The sequence below is a fragment of the Melanaphis sacchari genome, unplaced genomic scaffold (genome assembly GCF_002803265.2).
Source record: "Melanaphis sacchari strain LSU unplaced genomic scaffold, SCAv2.0 Contig43_pilon_pilon, whole genome shotgun sequence".
In the NCBI taxonomy this organism is placed as follows: Eukaryota; Metazoa; Arthropoda; class Insecta; order Hemiptera; family Aphididae; genus Melanaphis; species Melanaphis sacchari.
The window spans coordinates 2093725-2118865 of NW_020271284.1; the positions used below are offsets into that span (position 1 = coordinate 2093725).

Genomic DNA, 25141 nt, shown 5'->3' on the forward strand with positions numbered 1-25141 from the left:
AAAATTATAAATTTGACAACGCAGCCTATAAAAACGTTCAAAATTGTTCGTTTTTCGGCTAAAAAAACAAATTCTTCAATAAGCGACATTCATTCGCAATAACCGCGTTACAAAAAAGGTTAAACGTTCCCAATCGTGTTGCACTCATAAAAAATGGTTCAAAAAATGTTTAATTTTACCTCTTTAACGTATAAAGTACTAGATCCAACTTTCTATTCAAAACTACCCACAAAATTAAAAATCAAAACATTTTATCGACTACTTAAGAACAGTATACCTACATAAAAAAAGAGCACATCATTATAAAGTCAATACATGTTTTACTCCGTTTAGAATTTAAAGTAAGTATAACGTGATATTCTTGATACTATTCGATATTTTTGATACTATATACTAGTCGTATAATATAATCACCGTTCAGAATCGTTTTAAATGTCATACTTACAAAATGGTGTGTAAGTAATAGAATCCATTCCTGGTGAAAACCACTTCCTAATTACAACCAAATACCAGATTAAAACAAAAAATCTAAAGTTTTCGGAAAATGGTAACGCATTAATATTTATATATTATCACTAATTTAACATTGGAAGGAAAATTGAATTTTGTATTTTTAAATACATATATTATGTATAATAAAGTTATAGGCGTGCGCAGAATATTATTTCCGGTAAATTCTGGAACAATTAATGCACTAATACTCGGACAGTGCCCCTATTTTTTTTTTTTTTAACACATTAATATACAGTTTAATTATAATTTAATTAAAAACTGTGTAAATAAAATCAAGTTGTATGTGCTACAGTGTACTTTTGAATTCGTCAGTGACCATGTCAATATTAATATTATAGATGTTAATTTTGGTTCAGCAAACATTAATAATAAACTATTAACTTGGCCTCGATGTATATTGCTCCTTAAGTTATTTTTACTATTGTTAATTTAGAAAATATTCGTTCGCGCAGGAACAACTTGTAACTGCAGGTATTACACTGAATAATTTCGGTACACTAAAAAATCCATTAAATGATTTTATGGAATTATTTAGTTTCATATAATCTAGCCACGAATGCAATATTGATTCATTATTATTAGTATTAGTATCTGGTTGAAATTATATTATGCCCCTAAAAAGATTCCGGTCGAACAGGTGCTCGACCGGCTCGCCCCGTGCACACGCCTATGAATTTATTGATAATAAATATATGTAATTGACACATAATAGTCTTGTCATCATTGAAATCAAATTTAGCACATCCTTTATTCAATATCTACCGTACAGCAGAGCGATATCAATCTTACCTTTACCTATCTGCCTTATTTTTTTTTTCTAATTAAATTACATCTTTTAAAATTAAATAATAACATTTTAAACTTAACATACATACTAACTAACTTATTAACTTGACGAATTAAAAAAATATAGTTATAACTTGCCTAGCTTATAGTTATAATTATTTTTCAGTGATTAATCCGATATATATCTAATAGGTACACCTACACAAAAAATAAAATATCGAGTGCATAAACTGATAAACTCAAAGTTTATAGATTTATATAATCTATATATTAATATTTTTAACTGATAAAAAAAAAATTCTGTTCTTTACATAACATTATTATTACTAATATAATCTACACGTTACAAGTTATCATAATATTATGTAAAGCTGAAAACGGTGTTATATAACATACAGAACGCTAAAAGGTAATGCATTTGCGATTAAATAATCGAAAATGTATAATATTGCGATAACCTTTTATTAAATTCCTGAATTTTAATATATTTAAACATCGTCAATGTGTCGATGATACTCATATGATTGTGAGAAAAAAATTACACTATTTAATTAAACGACCGCAACTACTTAGCATTCAATATAAATTACATTAGTAAGATCAAATACACGTAACGGAATGATCGATGGATCACAAATGAACGGTTGACGTATAATAGCAAAAGGTATGTACATACGAAAAATCGTTGTTCGTGGTATTTTATGATTAAATAATAATAATTAATTAATTTGAATTCCGGTTTTTGAAATTTTGAACGAAGACCAAATTTTCAAACACATACATTTTGTTAGAATTTATTTAAAATTTCGGCCTTACTGTGATTTTTTTGGGGTTTTTTTATTCTGTAAATAATAATTTAAATCGAAATTCAAATAAATAATTTCTCAATTATATGTAGCAATATGCCGAGGAATGAGGACAATATGAGGAAAAAAAATATATTAAATATTAAACGTCTATTAAATATTTTAGCATACATTTAATGAATAGATATATCTATAGCTACTCGTATTTAGAATATATTTATAGTTATGATAGTATTAAACATAAGTAAAATAGACATTTATCACTTGGCATGCTACAAAACAGTGTAATTAAAAATGTTTAACGAGGGTTTAGATCATTTTCCTAACATGGCCTATCGATGAATCACTTAAATTTATTACAACACATAAAAACAAAACTTTAGCATAATTTTAAGGTACAAAACTTTGTATTTTTATAACATACAAATATTTTGTATTAATTCAAAATTGTAGTAAATATAGGTACCAATAAACATTAGTTTATAAACGAAAATTATTAAGTAAGCTAAAATTGTTTTCGTATAATTATGAATAGTGATAATAATATATTATCATTAATTCTTCTCGAGGACGATATTCCGTCACTCCATTTTTTCAATTTCTTTATTATCTATATATATATACTCTATTACTTGTTCATTGTACCTACCTATTTAACTATCATGAATGTAGATAAATATTATTTAATAGAAGTAAAATTCGGAAAAATGTAGTAAAACAGTATTTTTTGCAAAGCTCTGCAATAAATTTCTAAAAAATCTTTAAATTTTTGGAAAGTTAAAAAAATTATATTCAAATAAACTTATTTGTTAAAAATTATAATTTATGTTTAAGTTCTTCGCTCGTGTCTATTTATAATCTACAATTTAATTCAACTCTGCAATAGTGTATATTATTCTCAGACCTCAATGCCTGCCCTATACTCCGAAGCATATTACAGGACTGCAGTCATCAAACACCGTTAAATAAAACGTACGGTGATCACGTGTTTGAAAATAATATGTGTATTGGACGTAGATATTATGCGTGTCTTAAAATTCTAAAATTTCAGAATTCGTCCCGCAGTATATTCGTAAACTATACTAATATATTAGTGTACAAGTTTTTTCCGTATACGTTGTATAAGCAGTAATAGTAGGTATATTATATACCTACATAATATGATAAAATCGACAACTACAGTTTTATAAGTGACGGTACTTACCTTTAATATGTAGATATCCAAGTATATTACACACATAATTGCCAATCGGTGAAATGGAATGCGCACGAATACGATTATCGTCGTTCTCGGCGGTTTTGGTGATGGTCACGACGACGGCCCTACTCCTGGACGGTATCAAAGCCACCTTGATAGACCTAGGTCACAGTTACCGGTTCGGGACGACAACGTGCTGGGACCCAACACAGCGGTTCAACGTATTCGACGTGCAAACGGGATCGGGGCCGAACGGAGTGTACATTACGGAGAGCTTCTCGACGCCTGAACACTGCGGCACTCATATGGACGCCCCGTTTCACTTTAATCCGGCCGGTTGGAAGCTGCAAGAAATCCCGCTACACCGGACGGTGGTTGAAGGTAACTGCTGTTTTCGTGCGAGCTAAAGAGGCAAAAAGGATATCATATTAAATCGTACCTTTATACACGTGTAGATATATATATGATATCAACAATAAGCATCACAATAAATTGGTATACCTTTTGGTTAGTTTATAGGTTAGTATACCAGTGTAGTGGGCGTAATTAGAACTTCTAATAGCCGTGACAAAATAATCTAAAAGGACCTTAGTCTTACAAACTCGAGGAAAGGAGCTCCTAGGACATACCTAGGTATGTGGACGACATTTGAAATGATTACGTTCTCTCGTGGACGGCATTAGACAGTACTGCACCTATAGTATTGAAAGGCTTGAATGTGTACAGTTTTCACTGTAAATTTTTTATCTAGATAAGATAATTAAATGAATAATTTTATCTAGATAATTCCCAACACTGATTATTATTTAGTTATATCACCAACGTCGACGAACTAACAAATAATATAATCTATAAATATAAATATAATCGTGGTCAGTCATTAAATTTATTCCATCATAAAGCAGTTTAATTTTACAAGAATATATAGGTACATTTTTTCCAAAGATAATTGTGATTTTAAATTTTTGTTTATATGGTGATTTGTTTTTGGATTCGCGACATTTCTTTATATGCCCTCCCTCTAGAGTCACAGGTCCATAGCACATTGCCCGTCATGCAACCCCATCAGTGACGGATCCAGGGAGGGCCTAGGGGCCCAGGTCCCCTAAACATATTATTTCTCAATTTTTTCATAATTCTACAGATCCTGATATTATTATATTTCAAATCACATATACGTCTGATAATTTATTATATTATGGAAAGTGAACATATATATATCGGAAAAAGCGAAAATGTAAATAGAAAATAGACATTTAGATTTTATTATTATTTAATTTATAAATATTATATTATATTAAACAATCATTAATTTATTTATTACATTGATTATCTATATATACTATTATGATAAAAATTTTAAATTATGAATTAAGTACCTATAAAAAAATTGTTTGGGCTCCCCCCATATCTTTACTCTGGATCCTTGTCTGAACCCTATCGATACGCCACTGAGTACCAGTATAGCCTAGTATAAGGCAGTGGTTCCCAATAATTTATTAGTGTGGTTCTAAAATTTACTTTAGATTCTTAGCGGAGCGATAAATGTATTGTTTTTAAAATAAAATATTTCTTTTGGCAAGTAAAAATTTGAGTAAAAAAATAGAGCCGAGTTGCGCGTAGGAATAATTTTTAAAATTGCCACAAAAGAAAGTCAATTCAGCCTCATTTATTTATTTATAGATTTACACAATGTTAACTAGATATAAATTGTCCACAGGCCATAGGCGTATTAAAATCTTCTAACGTTATCCAGTCGACGAAGCGTCGGTGATTATTGATTATTAATATTATTATTATAAAAACATATCCTCGGAAAATCTTTTTCCCGTTTCTTTTTTTTCCATGAAATATAATAGTTTTTGAAAATTCATAATGTGTGAGGTGAATAATCTTAGAGTTTATTTATTTATTAATAACTAATAATAACAATATCGCAATATATATATATATATATATATATATATATAAACTACGTAATAACGTTGTACTTATAAAATACATAGGCGTACACGTGAACGTAAGTAACAAAGTCAATGGAAACGGCGACTTTTTACTGACCGTCGATCATTTGAAAGCGTGGGAACAAGACAACGGCCCGCTGCCGGATCGATCAGTGATATTGGTAAACTTCGGTTGGGCTCACAAATTTGGCGATCGTCAATCGTACTACAATGGATTACATGAGCCTTACAGGTATATATTTATCTTTTCCTACCAGCTATTTAGGTATCTAAATGGTTTCGAAGAAATAACAAATTTTTAAATTTTACCACTGAAAACGTAGGTAACTACCAACAGTACCAACACGTGTCTGGCGCAACTAAAACATTACACAGTATATTTAGACAATAACAATAAAATATTTCTTTTCGAAAAAACTTACCTTTGACATGAATACCAGCAGAGTTGGGCGTTATTTGAATGAAATTTTATCTAGATGATTAGATAACATTTTATTCGGATAAATTATTATTCGAATGATTTTTTTTACAATTATTCGAATAAAAAATTATTCGACTAAATTTCAAACATAGAAATTTGAATAATTTTCGTTTATATTAAATTTACTTTAGCATTAAAAAATACTTTAGTGATATAGAAAATGACTTTTAATATTATGTGTAATTGGTGTCGGCGAGTTCGCCATGTTTGTCGTGTCTATCGAACTGACTAGGTACCTATCTAATACATGATATACGTTGACGATAGGACTTACAATTATGCGTGTGTGTTAAATGTTAATATTATTGTATTGATCAGCAGTTGACCGTAATATAAATTTTATATTTAATATTAGGTGTCATGTAACATACTTATAGTATTGTTACAGTATGATATATTATATACGACAATAGCTACATCTAAAAAAATGATTATAAACTATGTTTATCAAATAAAATAACCAACAATTATTCGTATAACTGTTTTTGAAATTTAGTCGAATAATCATCATAGTTGAAAATCATTCAAATAATCATTATCCAAATAAAATTTTGCCTAACTCTGAATACCCGCTATTTTTTAAAACTTGTATCGCTGCTCTTATTTTTCCACCCTACACGCGCCCAACACTCGTCAGCAAAACCTGCACTCCATTACGTTAAATATATTAGGTATTGTATCGCATAAATCATATAATACGCCTATTGCCTATAAGGTTTTGGAGCTAACCATTACAGCTGCAGTGACCGACTGCACCGCGACCGACGTAACATCGGAGCTTTTATTCCAACGGGCAGCGGGTTGTTGTACGAACATTTCGAAACGTTACAGCGGCTTTAAGCAGTATTTCATTTTTAAAATCAATATTACACATTCCGTTTTTATCAAGCGCGCGTCATACGAATATTATTTTCTTTAGTAAAATTATTTATTTTCGAAGGAAACAACACAAAGTTCTCATAAAACTTTGAAACAAGCGTGCACAAACGCACAGTATACCCTACTAAGAGAATGCACACTAAGCGTGTCCAGCAGAGTAGGGCGTTATTCCAACGAAATTTTATTTAGATAACATTTTATCCGAATAAATTATTATTCAGATAATTTTTTCACAACTATTCGAATAATTTTCTAGATAAAATTTTGCACAACTCTGTACTAGGCATGATGCCACAATAATAACGTTTTCGACATTTATACATGTAATTACTACAATACTATTGAGGTACATTGTATATTTGTACATACTGCATACGTATGTAGACTTACTACTTAATAGAGGAATTAAAATCATTCTATAATTCATATTTTATATTAGTATATTATTATGTTTGATTTTTAATCAAATAATTGTCTAGATAAAATTTTAGCTCTTGCACAACTCTAACGTCCAAGACGAAACCTAGTTCGAATAAAACGACTTTTTCCGTGGGCGAATTGTTTTCACAAGCGTTTATTGTTCACAGGTTTCCTGGTCTGTCCGGGAACGCGGCCCAGTGGATCGTCGATTCCGGAAAAGTGTACGGCGTCGGGGTAGACGGGCCAAGCGTGGACCCCGGCCGGTCGATGTCGTTCGATGTGCACGGAATACTGTCCAAAGCCAATTTGTACAACCTGGAAAACGTGGCATTGAACGGTACGACGCTGCCGGCGAGGGGGTTCAAGCTGATCGTGCAACCGATCAAGATCTTCGGCGGAACCGGCGGTCCAGTTAGGATATTGGCTTTCACGAACGACACGTTCGAATGACGCGACCACAAGCCCATACGGTGCGGTTGTCGATTTTTCATTTCTCGCTCTCCCCCCTCCTCACACACAGACCCATCAAAACAATCTCCTCCCCCTGAGACTGTACGCTACAGTTCACATGACACACATCACGGGAAATATGTATAGGTAAACACTTAAGTTTAAATCGCTTATAAATTTGTACGATTTATTAAAGATTTTGTTCGTTCATCCATTTATTTATCGATTGTTATATAAACTTCTTTAAATAGAGTAAAATGTAAATTAAATGTTTATATTTATATGTGTTTTAAATTTTAGAATAAACCCTACTTTTTTCATGTTGGAACGATACATTAATAAGGTTTTTTTACCAATGTAATTTTTTTGTAAAGGTACAAAATTTGTGTATAAAAGTATACACAAATTATATATGTATGCATGGGCGGATTTAGGTGGTGGCGAAGGGGGCAATCTCATACCAAACAATAAAAGACGAGAGACCACTTATTAAATTGTATTTTTTAATAATATTTGTCTTAAAAACTAAAAGACCATCTGATAAATAAAAAATATTCTAAAATATAGTTTGATTAGTTATTATAGTTTATTAAATGAAGATTAATAAAAATATATTTGTTAATAACGTTATTTTTGATAATTATATAGACAGACAAGTATTAAATGTGGTGTCAGTCAAATCATTCATGATTCTTAATACTTATAGAATTATAATTTGATTGATTTTAGACTTTAAAGAAACTAATGTATACATAAATTCTAGACATACGAGTATAACATATTTATTGAAATTATTAATATCTAAATTTGTTAAAATACTTAAAAATATATTTTAAAGAAATCAATACCAGTAATACCGGAATTAACTGTCAAAGTCCCATACATCTTAGACGCTTATGGATGAAATTTTTTAAGTAAAATCATCTATGAAATATTTGTTAGCTTGTAGAAATATATCTGAAGATATAACAAGGAGTGCGTGTATGTGGAGAGGAGATTCTTCAACAATTGTATTTGGTACTCGTATATATTAAATAGAGTTGCATTATTTTGAATAACTCTATTTTTTTTTTCAAGTGAAACACTGCTGTTAACCATTTTATGAATAATATCTATAAAAAACTTTAAATGAATATCACATTTTATGTATTTTAGTCTTACAATAAATTATATTTTTTTTAATGTCTAAGTCTGACTCATCTTCCATCCATGTCAGAGTACAACTTACTTATATAGTATAAAACACCTGCTAATAATTTATTCTTCAGCAATGTTACACACTATAATAACGCTTAATGGATGCATTTCTCAAAAACTTTAATGCCTAACTTGTCTTAGACCATTAAAAAAAAAAAAACAGAAACACAGACTGAGATTAACAATAAATGAAAATTAATTTTTAATAAATTAGTTATGTATATTTTTATACAATTACAGTAGAAAAAAATAAATAACAAGCTGAAACTAGACTTTCAAGTGTTTTAAAATATACTTACATACTAAGGAAATTCTTTGAACTTTGTACAATAAAAACTTGACGTACCCGTTCCTTTAACATACTTTTTGAATCATAACAGTTAAAAATTGATCTCAACAATCAACAGAAAAAAAAAATAATAATTAAATAAATACAAGTTGTTGTGATAAGTAAAAAAATAAAAATAATGCATAGCATACACAACTAAAAAAATACTGCTTGTGAACTAACATAACTTAAAAATAAGATTTTACCTGTTGCAAATGCACTTTTTTTTTGGTATAAAATAGATTTTTCATAGATATTGTATATTAAAGTTTTTATCTTAATATAACAAATCTGGTAACATTTTTTTCTTCTTTATCATATGTTTACATAAAAGTATATCATGTTATGATGGTAAATAATAAAATTTTAACCATAATAATTAATATAAAAAAAAGTTAATAATAAAAATAATAATAACAAGAGATTATCTGTGCATAGACCCGTTTAGAGGTTGTAAATACGAGCCATTGTATGCTGAAGTCGGATACACACTATTCTGATGATGTGGATCTTGTGTATGCGTCGTGTACTGTAATTGTCCAGTTGTCTGGTTCATATAACTGGCAGATGGTGGTGGAGTGGATTGTGATGCTACCCTGTAACCGTTAAAAGGAGGCGGCGGCGCACCATACTGCATTGTCATAAGACCAACATTTGGTGACGCCGGAGAACCGCGCGTTTGATGACCATATTGCCTTGACTGATTAGTCTGACCTGCCTGTTGGTACAATTTATGATAAGCAACTGCAGACTGCTGCAGCAAATGTGCAGCAGCTGCCGACGCAGCGGGTGGTGGTGGAGTCATGTTGGCAGGAGAAGAGGCTGGTGATGATGCAGGCGAAGAAATATGCCTACGGTGGTGGTCCAATCCATTTGTCATTTGTTGAAGTTTGGTAAGGTTGCATGATGCGATCTGTGCAGCTGCAGCAGCTGCATGTTGGTTAGGGTGTGACAAGTAAAAGTCAGCAGATGAACATGAACCTCCTTGTTGGCCCATTCGGTGTTGGATCACTGAATGATGATAGGGACTAGAGGGAGATGGTTGTGGCATCATGTAGGTAGCTGTTTGGTGGTGATGGTGATATGATTGTGTGTGGCTAGGTATTGGTGATGGGGCTGATTGTTGAGTAGATAGTGCAACAGGTGTTTGATTTTGTTGAGCTAATCTTCTTTGTTCGCTTTTTTTATTTCGAGATTTAGTCTGATGAACTGGAGGTGGCACCTGAGCCGGTACAGGTGGACTATGATGGTATTGAGATGAATGAGCCAAATGGTGATGGAGTGATAAGTGCATCATAGACTGGTCAGTGTATGGCGATTGTTGCATAACAGACGAATACAAGAGACTGTTGTCCATAGTCTTGGGCAAATTCATTACTTCTTTGTCTTTAGGCAAGTTTATGTTGACAGCATCAGGTTTTTTTTCTGAATACATATCTTTGGTTGTTTTAGGGATGTCTGGATGGGCCATAGCTATAGAATTATTAATCTTTTGATAATTGAGAAACCCCATAGGAGGCAAGTAATCATGTAATCGAGATTTATCTACTTGTGGCACTTCAGCAGGCAATCGATATGGCACAGTTTTTGGTGAGGGAGTAGTTCTTTTAGATTGCTTCTCCTGTTTGACATTGTCGTATTTAGGCACAGTTATTGAATGATCAGCCACAATTGAATGAGAATAATTTTTTTCAAGAGCCTTAGACTTTAATTGCTCCACAACCTTGAACACTTCTGGTGAACTGTTAATAGGTGCTGAAAGTACTTGAGAATTTTTCATATATTCAACAGAATCTTCTTTATTGTACATTTGCTTGTTTATTTCTGGCTGAAGAATATCCAATTTTCTATATTCGTTCATTAGAGTCTCACCATATTGTTTAGAATTTGGAAGTACTACAGTGCCTGTTTTACTGTATTCATTTGGCAATGATTCACCACTGTACTGTTTAACATTTGACAACAGTGATGAATCTGATGATGGCTTACAATAATCATTTGTAATCATTGAACAATTACTGTACTGTTTATCAGTGACAGAAGACATTGGAGGCTGTACAGTAATATCTGTTTTGGAAAAATTATTACATGGTACTGGATTATTAAATATTCGTACATCAGTCTCGACAGAATCTCCTTTAAATTTACTTGATAAAACTACTTGATCATTATATTGCTTTGTTTCAGTTTGAATAAGATTCGTCTCTTCATAATTATTTGGCACATTTTCATTTTGCTTTGAATCCAGAGATGGAGTATTATTGCAAGGCTGTACTTTAGGTTTTTGTAATACATCATCCACATTAGATTTTTCAGACTTCTCCAAGTCGCATGTAAATTCTACAGCATTGTCAGAAGATTCTATTTCAGATTCTGATGGTTTACTTTTAGGAACATCATTACACATATCAACTACATTAAAAGACTCTCTATCATTTGGATGTTTAAGATCGTCATTGTCACTAATTACTTCTACAGTATTGACTGTATTGACTTTACTATCTAATTGATTTGTAATTTGCTTAAATTCTTCCTCCTTGGAATTAATAATATTATCACCATTAGTTCTAGAACAAATTATATTTTCAACGATAATCTTGTCAGCTTTTAAATCTGTATTCTTCTTTGAACATTCATCAATAGAATTTGTTGACTTTCCTATCAATACATCTGTATCAATTTTGTCTATCTTATCTTCTACAACTTTTTCTTCTTCCAAATTTATATTTTTATCTTCTTTCTCTTCGGTTAGGTTATCTGGACTCCTATCGTCATTTCCATGAAGGTTTTCTTTTTCGCCTTCATTGTCAGATTTTTTTTGATATTTCTTTTTCTCCTTCATCATCAGATGTTTTGGATATTTCTTTTTCTCTTTCATCATCAGATGTTTTAGATGTTTCTTTTTCTCCTTCATCATCAGATGTTTTGGATATTTCTTTTTCTCCTTCATCGTCAGATGTTTTAGATATTTCTTTTTCTCCTTCATTATCAGATGTTTTAGACATTTCTTTATGTTCTTCATCATCAGATATTTTAGATATTTTATTTTCTACTTCAATTTCCTCAACATCTTTACTGTTTAGCCTTTTGACATCATCTAGTTTGTCAGTGTTCTCATTTTTCACCTGATAATAATAATAAAAATAAACAATTAAATTTGATTTGCATTAATAAAAAATGTAAATAAAAAAATACTTGCACTGCAATATCTACTCACAGACTGTAGTTCAATATCTTTATCAATAGTTTCATCAATTTCAAATGACTCTGATTCAATCTTTCGAGCCTTTTTAACTTTAGGTTCACTATTGTCTTTTTGAGTTTTGGATCTTTGTCTTTTACGTGATCTACCTCGAGACAATTTTCTATTTTTCTTTTGAGGAACAACATTAACTTTAGTACCTGGATTTTCGCGTTTGAGGAAATTTGAGATTAAGCTAAAACAAATTTATATAAATATAATATAAATTAAAAAGCACTATAAAAATAAACATATCATGAATATTTTATTACCTTTGTTTAGTTTTTGTTTGGGATTTAGGATTTGATATTTCTACTTTGATATCTTCAATGCTCTCTTCAATAATTTTGTTTTTGGTAGATTTTTCAGCAGATTTCAATTTTGACTCGGACTTTTCATCAGTTGAATGGTCTTCAACAACTTTTTCTTCTATTTTCGAATTGACTATACGTTCGTTTTTATTTTTTTTTGGAGGTGGCTCTTTTTCTACTAAACTTATGTTTTCATCAACAGGTTGAGTAGAATTGGGTATCTTCTCAGCACTATATAAACACCTACGCTTCTTCTTATCCATCTTCCTACGTTTCTTTATCATTGGCATTCTTCTAGCAATACGTTTCTTTTTGATTGGACTTTTAATTATTTCTATTTTAATTGGAAGAGGTTCTTCAAGATCTTGGTTATCCTAGAACAAATAGTATTGATTAAAAATTATTATTTACAATACATTTTTTGTTTTTTTTTTTTAATATGAAAAACTAACTTTTTCGTCTGGAGAAACTAATAAATTGGATGCTGGCATTAAAGGTGTCCATCTTAAACATTCTGGTTCAATAGGAATTTGTTTAGATGATTTTTTTATCTTTAAATGAGCATCAACCATGTCCCAGTCAACACAAATTGTCAATTTATCACAAATTTCTACAACCATGTTGAGAGATTGTAACGTATAAGTAATATCATGTCTCATTAAACCTGAATTAAATTTATAATCATTGTAAATATCTCAAAATTTAAAATTAAAAAATTTTAAATGAAATGTTTTTATATTACCAGTTTTTCTGCTAATGTCATTAATACAAATAGAATCATTATCTCTGTGTTTATCTAAATACTCTAGTATAACAGCTTTCCAATATGCATGATATGACACTTGACCTAAATCAGAAAGAGGTTTTTCTGGAGTTCCTGGTTGCCCTTCAATTTTGGATAAGAGATAACCTAAAAAGATAAATTAAACGTTATATTTGTAAAACAACTAGATGCATATAGTTTACTTACTAAATTCAATAAGAAATCGTCCAAATCCTTGTCTTTGATACTGAGGCATGGTCAAGATACAAGATACATTGTATTTTTGTTGACAATGTTTTTCTTTTGAAAAGTAACCCACTAAATGACAGCCCTGAAAATTGATTAAAACATTAGAATCATAGACAACTATAAAAAAATTCAATGTAAAATGTAGTTAAAATAAATACACTTACAAAACTGTCATTTTTAGTCAGAACGTAAAATAGGAAAGGTTCAACATCATAATATAGAGTCTTATGATCCAAAAATAATTTTGCTAATAGACATAATGTTTGGCAATAAATTTTGTTGGCATTTCCATCAACCTGTATATATAATCATTTAATAATAATCTGCATTTTATGAATTAATTAATAAACAAGTAAATTACTTCAAAAACACTGAGATTTCCACGCCGATAGATTTCAGTAGCTGGCGGGTGTCTCCAGTTACAGTTATGCATATGTCTTTCCAAGACTGATTTGCTCTTAGTATATTTTAAACAAAACTCACAAAGAAATAATTTTGGAAGTCTAGCATACTCTTGAGGAAAAGGAGATGAAAACCATGTCTCTACTTCGTATTTACCAAATTGAATTGCAGCAGGACATCTTACTGGATGATTAGATGTAATAAACTCTGGAGCTTGTATTGTACTCTAAACAGCAAATTATCAATTAAAAATATAAAACATAGATTAAAATAAAATAATCTATTTTAACTTCCATTCAACTCACATTCATTGCCCTTGTTCTTGTCTCTTTATAAATTTCAACATCTTCATGTAAAACACCAGGTGGTAAGTCTGATGCAACAAGGCGGCTCATGTTTTCCAGAACTGAAAATAGCATTTAATATTTGTTACCAAGACTGGTTAGTAAGCTAAAAAAAATGAGTGCAGCATTAAACTACTATTAACTATTATAGAGCGTAGCAGAACATATATCAGCTGTTTAAAAATATAGTATAACTCATTAATATACTCATTTTTAAATGCATTGATGAATTTTTTATTTAAACTCATCTTCTTAAATGGATTTTACTTAATTAAGTAAAAAAAAAAAATAGGATAAAAATGTTTAACTTATATAACAGGTAATTTAAATAATTATCAAAAAAAATGTTTAAAGTATAAAATAGAATATTTTTTTTTATTTCTAAATCATTGTATTAATTATTATGAAAATTAAAATTAAAATTAAATAAATTATATTATAAATAGTTAATTTATCTAAAACTATCTGATATGCTCTTAACAAATATGCAATATGTGGTATAATATATTATTTGGCGTCTACATATTATGTTCGCTTGATTGACTCAAAGAACAGAAATAAAAACCTATAGCATGCAATGGATTAAAATTTATAAAAGCCCTTATGAAATATGGTAGTATTTTATGCAGCTGGCGAATACTAGCAGGATTGATTTTGTAAGGAACTTGCTTACCGGAACGGGTGACTGGACGTATCGTCGGCACGGACAGATGGTCACGGAAGGCGGAAGGAGAATTGTCTAAGGATTTATCATTATTTTGCATTTTATTACCCCCAATTTCTGCTACTTCTCTAGTTTCCATCAATTTAGATGATACAGCTGATTTAACCAAAAAACTAGGAGATTGTTGTTTGTCTGGTATTTTAAACTTTTTATCAGCACAAGTGGATTTTGAATCAGTTTTACTAGATGATTTCACATCTTTTTCATTTCTAGGTCGAGTACGAGATTGTAATGGTGTTGAATAGAAATGACTTAACCCATCAAATAAACCCTTCAATTGAATAAACCCAGCAATAGGTTTATCTTTTTTATTACAGACTTCAGGTTTTGTATGTTCAATAATAGGAGCTTTGGCAGCCAAAGCAGCAAACCCCCATGGTTTGTCTGAATTATCTGTCAATAACTGTTTAAATAAAGAAATGGGTGAATCTGAATTATCTGATTTGGAATTTGAAAGTGGAAAAATTTTAGGTTGTGAACAATTAACTTTAGCAATTAATTTTGGTGCTCTTAGTAATACTTTAGGGGTTACTTTAGATTGATCATTTATTTTATCAATTTTTTTTATTTCACTAGGATTATTTGACTTATCATTTATTTTTAAACGATGACCATTTTTTTTAGAGGATTGAACAGATACAGTTGTTGAACAACTCTTAGAGGACATATTTGAAGGACTTTTGTTAAAATCGGCATTCCTTGCGGCGAGACATTTCGGGAGAGGAAATATGGGCCGACTTGGACGCACAGAAAGAGAACAAGCATGCGCACTGCTGCTACTACTGCTGCTAGAGCTGTTACTACTATCGCTAGAGCTACTGCTCGTGCTACTTGAACTGCTGCTGCGACTATGACTGCTCGAGCTTGAACTCGAGCTGCTAGAGCTATCGCTACTGCTAGAGCTAAGGCGCATGTTTAGGGGGGTATTGACTTTCGGCACACCAGATCCTCTCCCGTTCACACCTCGCGCATTAAACGCAGCACTTTGCCTAAAGAATTTTGCTTTCTCCTTGGAGATAGCAGTGTCCCGCCGCACACTGCCAGTAATCGGAACGGGAGAGGGGGGAGCCGAGGAGTCAGGAGAGGAGACATTACCGTCTTCCGTGACATCACGTTGATTCATCGAACTGGAAGTGGATGGTGTTCCAAGTTTAAGATCTTGAGCCTTTATATGTTGACTTCGACGACTTGATCTAAAAGTTTAACATCAATAATTTTAAAAAAAGCAAAAACTACTAGATTTTATTAATTAAACCATTGTTTTAATATTATTTTTAGTTTAAATGTTTTCAAAGGATTTTATAATATATTATTTGTAAGTTTTTACAAGATTTTAAAAATTACACGTTATTATAATATTATGATAAATATTAAAGCTAATTAAGATTTTAAGCAGTGAGCGGAGCAATTAATTTATTGATTGATTTACAAAAATTCGGTTTTTCTCTTGTATGTATCAAAAGAAAATTTTTATAGTCAATAAAATGATTTATGTTTAACTTTGAAGGAATTTGGTATTTTGTCTAGTATATACTAGAAGGAAATTTTCAATATTAAAAAAAAAAGGGTATAATTAAACAAATTCTGATTGAAGTAATTATGAAAGATCTATTAACATTTGATATTTTCACCAAATACTAATATCAGGATTTTTTAAATACGATAAATTAATATAAGTATTTAAATTTTTTTAGGTAATTATAGACATCTTAAATTTTCAATTTTTTAGTTTTTATTAGACGTATGTATGATACAATTTTTACTCACAAGTAAAATAGCTTGAGTCTTTTATACAACAATTAAAAAACATTAAAAAAATTATTTACATTTTAATTGTATAAACACTTGTTTTTCATTGCACATAATATTTAAGGTACACTTAAATGGAAGTGTACACTCAACATTTACTACAATTTCTTAAATTCTTTTTTTTTAATTATTAAAATAATTTATAAAATAACTTGAGTTGAAACAGAATGATTTATAGTTAAGTTTAATATACAAAAATGTTCTAATATTATAAATGTAAATCATCCAAATTTTATCTACTAGTATTCAAGTTAATGCATTGAATTATACACAATGTTAACTAACATCATGGTTGGTTTAAACAATATTTTTATTAAATTACATAAGTTTAATTGTATAAAAAATAATATAAACATTAATAGTATGATAGCATGATAAATAATAATTTTTAAAAAACAGCATACCACAAAAATTAAATCCATATTTTTTTTAAAAACAATCAAATTAGAAATAACTGACAGAGTATAAGTATCAATATATAATTTAACATACTTTTTATTCTTGAGACTAGACTTTTTCCTACCCCTCCGTTCTTCATATGGTTCTGTTACCATAAAAATGGAGGTTTCGTGATGATCTAAGCAAAATGTACATCGCCATGCTGATTTTGGTTTATCTGCAACTGGAGGTTGTAGACATTGCATATGATAACCTCGATCGCACGTATCACAGTTTAATAAAAACATCTATACATAAAACAAAGTTATTATCAGCCTACGATTTTTAATTTCAATTGAATTGTACTTACATGTTCAGTCACAGAACACGGCGGTATTGCTGAGCATGTTCTACAGTCCTGACAAAACCATCGAGAACCACGAGCTAACAAAGCAGTCAAAGGGCCACTACATTTAAGAGCTAAGCAAGAAGGGTGCAATGAAACACCACAACCACCTCGGCATTGTTTTAACGATTCTGCTACACCACATTGGTTTTTGGCTGATGTACCTAAACATTCAGCACAGATATTCGCGGAAGCCTGTTAAGATTACAATACATTAGTAAATATTGAAAGAAATAATATTAGACTTTTAATACTTTATTTAATTCTTTGTCACTGGCCTCATTATCTGTAAGTGAACTAGTATCACAAATAGATACTTTTTTCCTTTTTCTTCCAGCTCTACGAAGTGAAAGAGGGGTTGTTTCAATTTCATTTGAATCTACTTTAAGTAATCGTGCTTTCCTTCCAGAACTATATTTTAAGACTGGAGTTCCAATCAATGATGTTGTGGAATCTGGACTAACAGGTAACCTATATAATTTTCCATCCAACACCAATAAGCCCTTATCAACTGCTTTGGTTAATGTTGACTTAAGTAATGAAGTTAAGTCACATCCGTCATGTTTAAGTTCTATAGAATAGGCATGTTGAATGTAACGATCTATGTTTTTATATGATGAACCTTCTTCATCTAATTGGCCAACTACTTTTACTAAAATTTTAGTTAAATCAGTGTCTGCATTAATAACCAATTTACGATTTGCAGTGCCACCCGGGTTCATGTAAGTATTTTGGCCTTTGTTGAAGACTTTTAACACTGCACCACTTTCTACACATCGTTCAATTTGTGTTTCAATATCCCCTACAGGGTAACGGTGATGCTGACGTATTGCATTTACAATACGTTCCAAAGATGGCCGCTGCTTTTGGCCACGGATTTTATTTACTGCATCCAAAACCCACGTTTGCCATTGGGAGAAACTTACACTAGTGTTCTCCTTTTCCTTCATTTTTCCTAAAAAATAGAAACAATTATTAAACATTTAAAAATCATATCAATAATTAAAAACTTATTAATAAGTTACTAAGTATTTATTAGCAACTTAAAACATAGTTACATTCTGTGTTGAATCAGTTTACTTAACAAATTTAGAAAAATTCTTATATAATAATAAAATTAAATCAAAATAGTTTTCTAATAATTTTAGTAACAAATTATGATTTAGTACCTAAATGAAAAAAATGAAATAATAACAACATAAAAATGTGCAATTTAAGATTTAATTTATCTAAATTTTTACAATGACAATTTTATAAATTATACCTAAATTAAAATATCTATTTGTTTGTCTTTAATCTTTTGAGATTATGTATAAGTATAACCTTTATGGTTAATGAATGTTAAAATATAGGTAGGTTTCATTTGAATAAAATTGAAAGTATAAATTACAATTAAAAATGAACAACCAACAATAGATAAGTACTTATAAATCACTAAATTAATCAGCAAATAAAAGGAAATAACTAAGGAATAATATTACGTGATAAGAACCTAATATAATTATTTAATAAATTGTGGCATAACAAACAAGTGCCACAAGCAAGGATTGAAAAATACTTATTCAAGACAACATTAAAATGATTCAAGACATTTAACAACAAAATAATCAGCACAACATAACATTGAAAAAACTTAATATTATCTTCCTACTATCGTATTGATATTATGCGATGGTAGGTAATAAACTATTGCTGTCTGGTAATAGCTTAAGGATACATATGTAGTATTTATGAAACAATACTTATGAAAACATTGTCATATTTCAAGATGTTAATCATTATAATACCTACCAATATCAGTTCTTAAAGAGTTTTTAGTGCGAGAATAACATAAAAAATGTTGATAAATGTAGAAAATAAAAATTTAACTCACAAGTAAAACGTTTTGACGATGACAGGCAAATGTTCATTACGAAATCGGCTGACGAGATGATCTAAGATTAACCAGAAAAAATGGGTAAAATAAGACTGAATTTGAGGTATATTTTTATATAATTATACATGTATTGTCGTGTGTACAATGTATGAGACAGACGAAAAGAGAAAGACCGATACTACAACGGCGTATCACAAAGAAATCGTATTATTATTATTATTATTATTATTACTACTAAATATACAGAATCGTACGCTGCTATCACGGTCGCGATGTGATAATCGCATTCGTTGTTAAGAGAAAGGAGGTGGTAACCAGGGAATATCGACGCGGGAGAATATTATATATATTTTTTTGTCAATCACACGAAATAATTTAAAAACCAAAACAACTATAGTATTCTATTTATTATCAAAGAAAAATGAGACAAAAACGAAATTGAAAATCCAAAGCGATGAGTGAAACCAGCGAATAGCTAGTGACACAGGCGGCAGTCTGTCAAGTCAGAAGATATGGTTGCGGCCATTTTGGCAAGGATTGAGGATGTGGTGGGTGCGGGGAGGGGGAACAAAACAAAACACCCCTTCACCCCGCCAAAACGACAGACGAAGACCGCTCCCTCCAAATATTTGACCCATATAATGCACATTGTACATGAACATTATTAATATTATTATTATTAAACAGTTAAATACGCGAGTATAAGCACATGCCACACACGACACACGGCCAATGGTCATTGCTATCCAAAGGTAAGCTAAGAACGTACCTCATTACGAAGCGGGGGAACGGAGTATAGTGAAAAAAATACCAGCGATGATGACAAATTAAGACGTATGAACGACAACACTCACCTATTATTCGACGATGAGTACCGCAACTGCGCAATAACTATAATCGGTCTGGTCTGCTAAAACACCGCCGACCGTCCGCGTAGTTGAAGTCGCAGCGGCTTTATTGCACATAATATTAAATATTATAATTATTATTATTGTCGCTTGCACGCACGCACGCGCGAAATATGACGCCGGCACATTCGTTAGTCGTTCGAAACGTAACGCTAGGCAGCGGCGACGAACCGGAAGGACTGTTCACAGTCGTCGTCGTCGTCATCCGCCGCAAAAGCGGCGGCGTCCGTCGCTCTATCGCCTGACAAAAAAAGACGTAAACTTTGACCCTAAGGTAAAATTATCAATGAGCGCGCCCGAAAACCGTTACACAACGCAGTGCCAATGATTTTTCGCGCGCTCGACAAAGAACAAGACAACGGTGAATCGAAACGAAATTCTCTAATCACTTAAGAGCCGTTTTTACCGTGTTTAGCGCACTTACAGCACACGTCGGAGCTGGAAAAAATAATTATAAAATCGTACAATCGTCTGGAGCGCGTTGGGTATACCGTAAGTATTCCTCGTTTGTAGGATACCTGTACACACACGTAAGAATAAGCGCACGCTCGCTCGCTATTACTGAAGCTACGGTTCAACGGAGTATAGGCACTAGGCAGTACAGCCAGTAAGGGGTTTTCGATGTTTCCGTTTGTACGCCAGCGGCGGCGGGTACGGGTACGGGTACGGCATACGAGTATACGACGCTAGTGGCGCGCAGTCGCGTTTTGCCGAAGATGGCCGTAGTGGTGTTGACGATTCCGGACATGGTTAAAAGTGGTTACTCGTCAGGTTGACCAACGTTATCGCAACCAGCCGGCTCCGATGTCGTCGCAGTCGCAGACCGCATTACCGCAGTGTACTGTACTCAGTGTAGTGTAAGGCGTTAGCGTAACCACGGTCCACAACTGTTTGTTGACGTACATGTCGTTACTCGTTAGCATTTTAAACAATTCAAACGTACCCTATGGCCTATTCTTATTGTTTTTGTTTTAAAATATTGTTGCAATTTATTTGCCGCACGACGTTTAATGGATAACATATTTTTATTAAGCAATTTGGCGTAATGTGTGGTATTATCGCACTCGACCGTTCCGCGTAAAATACTTCATCGTTTTCACTACCATGTTGTGCCGTCGAACAGTTGCAGTAATTTTTAAATATCTTGTCAAAAATTTTAAAATTTTATTATGCGTTATCAACCTTATTAGTTATTTAATATTTATACGTTTGTAAACAATAACGACATTTCGAAAACGATCGGTGAAAGACTTAAGACTATGAACAGTATGAACCCTAAACACTGCGAATGTATATACTATTTATAAAATCAAATCACTGATAACTGTAATAAACTACATGTTACAGTATAAGCACAGAATAATTAATAATTTTATTCTGTGGTATAAGTAGTGTAATCGTATGAATATATATTTGTTATAAATAATGTAAAATAGGAATTCATTGATAAAGCATTGCAAACAAAAAACGGTTTGTTAGCCCAATTAATTTATTGTACTTTAAAAAATAGGCGCGGTAAGTTAAATAAGTTTTTGTTATATTTTTTGTAAAAAAAAAACTTATTATTTTAAGAATCCCAAATACCCACGAATTCGTGAATAATGTTTCATAATAACTGTTTGAACGCGGTACACCTTTTGCCGCCATTGAGCTTGCGCGGGACCCCGCGAACGCGATAAATATATAAACTCCCAGCAAGCTCCCCCTCCGCCATCCGACGGAGTTCGCCGTCCGGTGGTCAAGCGATCAGCCACCTAATAAATAATTTTGTCTTTTTCCAACGGTCGAGTCAAATGCATCGTTGCGTTCGCTCACCAATTCTTCACCTTGCAATTTTACTCAAACCTCGTGTGGTTCACGATGTGTGAATTGAACATTGTTCCGGTGGATCCTGTTTGCTGTTGCCACCAGGTCATATTATAATCTTATTATTTTATACCTCTGTGTACAGTAGCCACCAATTATTTTTATATACATATATTTGTGATTCCGTTGTGTTGCGGCCTTTTTCTTAAAACTACAATTAATTATTATTATTATTATTATACATTATAAGTATTATTAGTATATTCTAGGGCGCCCGCATTGTTATTTCTATATTATTATAATATATGTTTGGTAGCCTATAATTTGTAATATAGTTAAAATTGTAAAACTACTTAAAATAACCCCCCTCCCGCGTCCGTCCACATCACAAGTCGCGAGTCGTTGCCGATAACCACACTATTCGTAGGATCGGCTTCGACGGCAACATTTGGTAGCAGAGCGTGGTTTTTTTTTCTCCTGCATGGGTGTTTAAGTGATATTTTAGGTTTTTCGAAGATAGGTAGGATTTGTCGCATGCATTACATGCATAACGACGTTCTTTGTCACCATGCTTTTCTCGGATATGAATTTCTAAAGTTCCCATGTGCTTGAAAACACGTTCGCACTTACTGCATTTATACGGTTTATACTTGATGTGTGTTATCATATGTCTTAAATATTGAGATTTGTATTTGTATTTTATACAATTAATTAGCTATTATACGAATCATGAGTTCACTGTTTTTTATATTATATAAAATTTTTTATTTTTTCTCGGATTATATTCGCCATTATTTAACGGAACTCTTAAAAAAAAAATAATGTAAGCTACTGACACTACATGGGTAGAGACATAAGTCACGCAATAGCCGGCCCAGCTTCGAACTCCATCTGATGTCAAGGATATTGTTCCGGTTCTCAAGTCAATTTCAACGTGAAATGATTCTCAGGCGGGGAAGATGTTTGAACGCAGAACACCTTTTGCCGCCATTGAGCTTGCGCGGGACCCCACGAACGCGACAAATATACAAGCTCGCCGTCCGGTGGTCAAGCGATCAGCCGCCTAATAATTTTGTCTTTCGAATCGAATCGGATGCATCGTTGCGTTCGCTCACCAATTTTTCACCTTGTAATTTTACTCAAACCTCGTGTGATTCACGAGGTGTGAATTGAACATTATTCCGGTGGATCCTGTTTGCTGTTGCCAATTATTTTTATATACATATATTTGTGATTCCGTTGTGTTGCGGCCTTTTTTCTTAAAACTACTATTAATTATTATTATTATACATATATTTATTATATATATATGTATAATAATAAATATATATCCACTGTATATTCTAGGGCGCCTGATTGTTATTTCTATATTATTATAATATATGTTGTTTGATAGCCTATAATTTGTAATATAATTGAAATTATAAAAGTACTTTTTTTTTTTTTATTTAAACTTTGTATATACAATTAGTTTCAACAAGATAAAAAAAAAAAAAAAGTACTTAAAATAACCGCACTATTCGTAAGATCGGCTTCGGCGGCAACTATAACTAAGTTTGTTATACCTATACTTCATTTAAATGTCTATAAAAAAATTGTACTTATATATTTATTTAAGTCAGCCCCTAAAATTGTGTTTGTACTACACTGTGCTACAAAAAGTGAAGTGTTCGGTACAAAATTTAAAATTGTGTTTTGAACAATATTTATTTTTGTAAAATATTACATTTTTATAGTAAGTACTATTTTAAAATCATAGATTTATTTATAAGACACCTTACTTCACTTCACATCCCCGACAATCCTCGACGAAGACTCAAATAAAAATGGATCAGAAACCTTCTCCATTAAAAAAAAAACTATTTTTTGCTAAGAAAAAAAAAATTCCCTTATGTAGGTACTAGGTAGCTCCATTGGGAGCTCTCCTTCGCGCCTCTTTCTTTCATGATATGTAAACCACCTACATCATTAATACTTGTTGTAAAATTTTGTATAGTCGTATATTTCTTTTACGTAATAATAATATATATATATTTACATAAATAAAATAAAAGGTTATAATATGTAGTACAATATGTTAATAATATATTAATTAATTAATAACAATCTAATGTTGTTCACAGTTATAAAATAATATACTTATACGAGTACATATTGATTTTATGTTACTTAATTTATATTTTTTGTCTTTGATTAAAAAAAATCCATAAGCATTGGTACTAGTTTTTAGAGCATTGATTTTTTATTTAGATTTTGCCAATTCGGAACTATTTGTAGTACGAAGATTTGGGTATTTTAGGGGCTGAATTAAGATGTTTGGTTAAGAACTTCTCATGAAGAACCATGAATAAATTCTATCGAGTTAACAAACCTTAACCGTAAAAATTGAATAATTTGTGTATTTTTGAGAGTAGTTCTAAGTATTTTTGTTTACCTTATTTTTTGGCTAACCCTCTTCCTCCATTTTAAAATCTTGGCTATACCACTGGGCACTGATCATAATAATTTATGAGGAAACTACTAAATTCTTAAGGTTCTTGACCAAGTAAAAATTTTTTATCGACATTTGTAGAATAAAAACTGAAAAATCAAAAATGTCGAATGGTGAAAAAAAAATATGATGAAATGAGAATTTGGATATACTTACTAATAGATTAAATGATATATCTATAACTAAAAATAATACTAACAATACTCACCGGGAAGCAATATTATTGTAATTAATATCATTAACTTCGAAACGAAATCCCTATGGTTTAATAAACCATTGTTCTTAACTCAATAAAATATAGAAGTTCCAACAATTGTTTTTAAATTTCTTGTGGGACTTGGTAAGTAAGCTAATAAGTATAGACTATAGACTGAAATGACAAGATATTGAAACATTTTTAACGGAATTTAG

At 31.3% G+C, this 25141-nt stretch overlaps 2 protein-coding genes across 2 annotated transcripts; one reads left to right on the top strand and one right to left on the bottom strand.

Annotated features, from left to right (window-relative positions):
* Positions 1-1796: 1796 nt before the first annotated feature.
* LOC112597702 (kynurenine formamidase-like) lies at positions 1797-7778 on the top strand. Its single transcript, XM_025343871.1, has 4 exons — positions 1797-1963; positions 3323-3684; positions 5310-5499; positions 7215-7778. The coding sequence occupies exons 2-4, from the start codon at positions 3363-3365 to the stop codon at positions 7495-7497; spliced, it is 795 nt and encodes a 264-aa protein (XP_025199656.1). The 5' UTR covers positions 1797-1963; positions 3323-3362; the 3' UTR covers positions 7498-7778.
* Positions 7779-9292: 1514 nt separating this feature from the next.
* LOC112597691 (histone acetyltransferase KAT6B) lies at positions 9293-23648 on the bottom strand. The gene is made up of 15 exons (XM_025343856.1): positions 20380-23648; positions 17904-18604; positions 17614-17844; positions 17358-17551; positions 15006-16249; positions 14294-14394; positions 13948-14214; positions 13751-13882; positions 13545-13668; positions 13317-13484; positions 13027-13238; positions 12536-12948; positions 12240-12459; positions 12091-12147; positions 9293-11858 (listed from the first exon to the last, which is right to left on the bottom strand). The coding sequence occupies exons 2-15, from the start codon at positions 18597-18599 to the stop codon at positions 9447-9449; spliced, it is 6471 nt and encodes a 2156-aa protein (XP_025199641.1). The 5' UTR covers positions 18600-18604; positions 20380-23648; the 3' UTR covers positions 9293-9446.
* Between the last annotated feature and the right edge of the window lie 1493 nt (positions 23649-25141).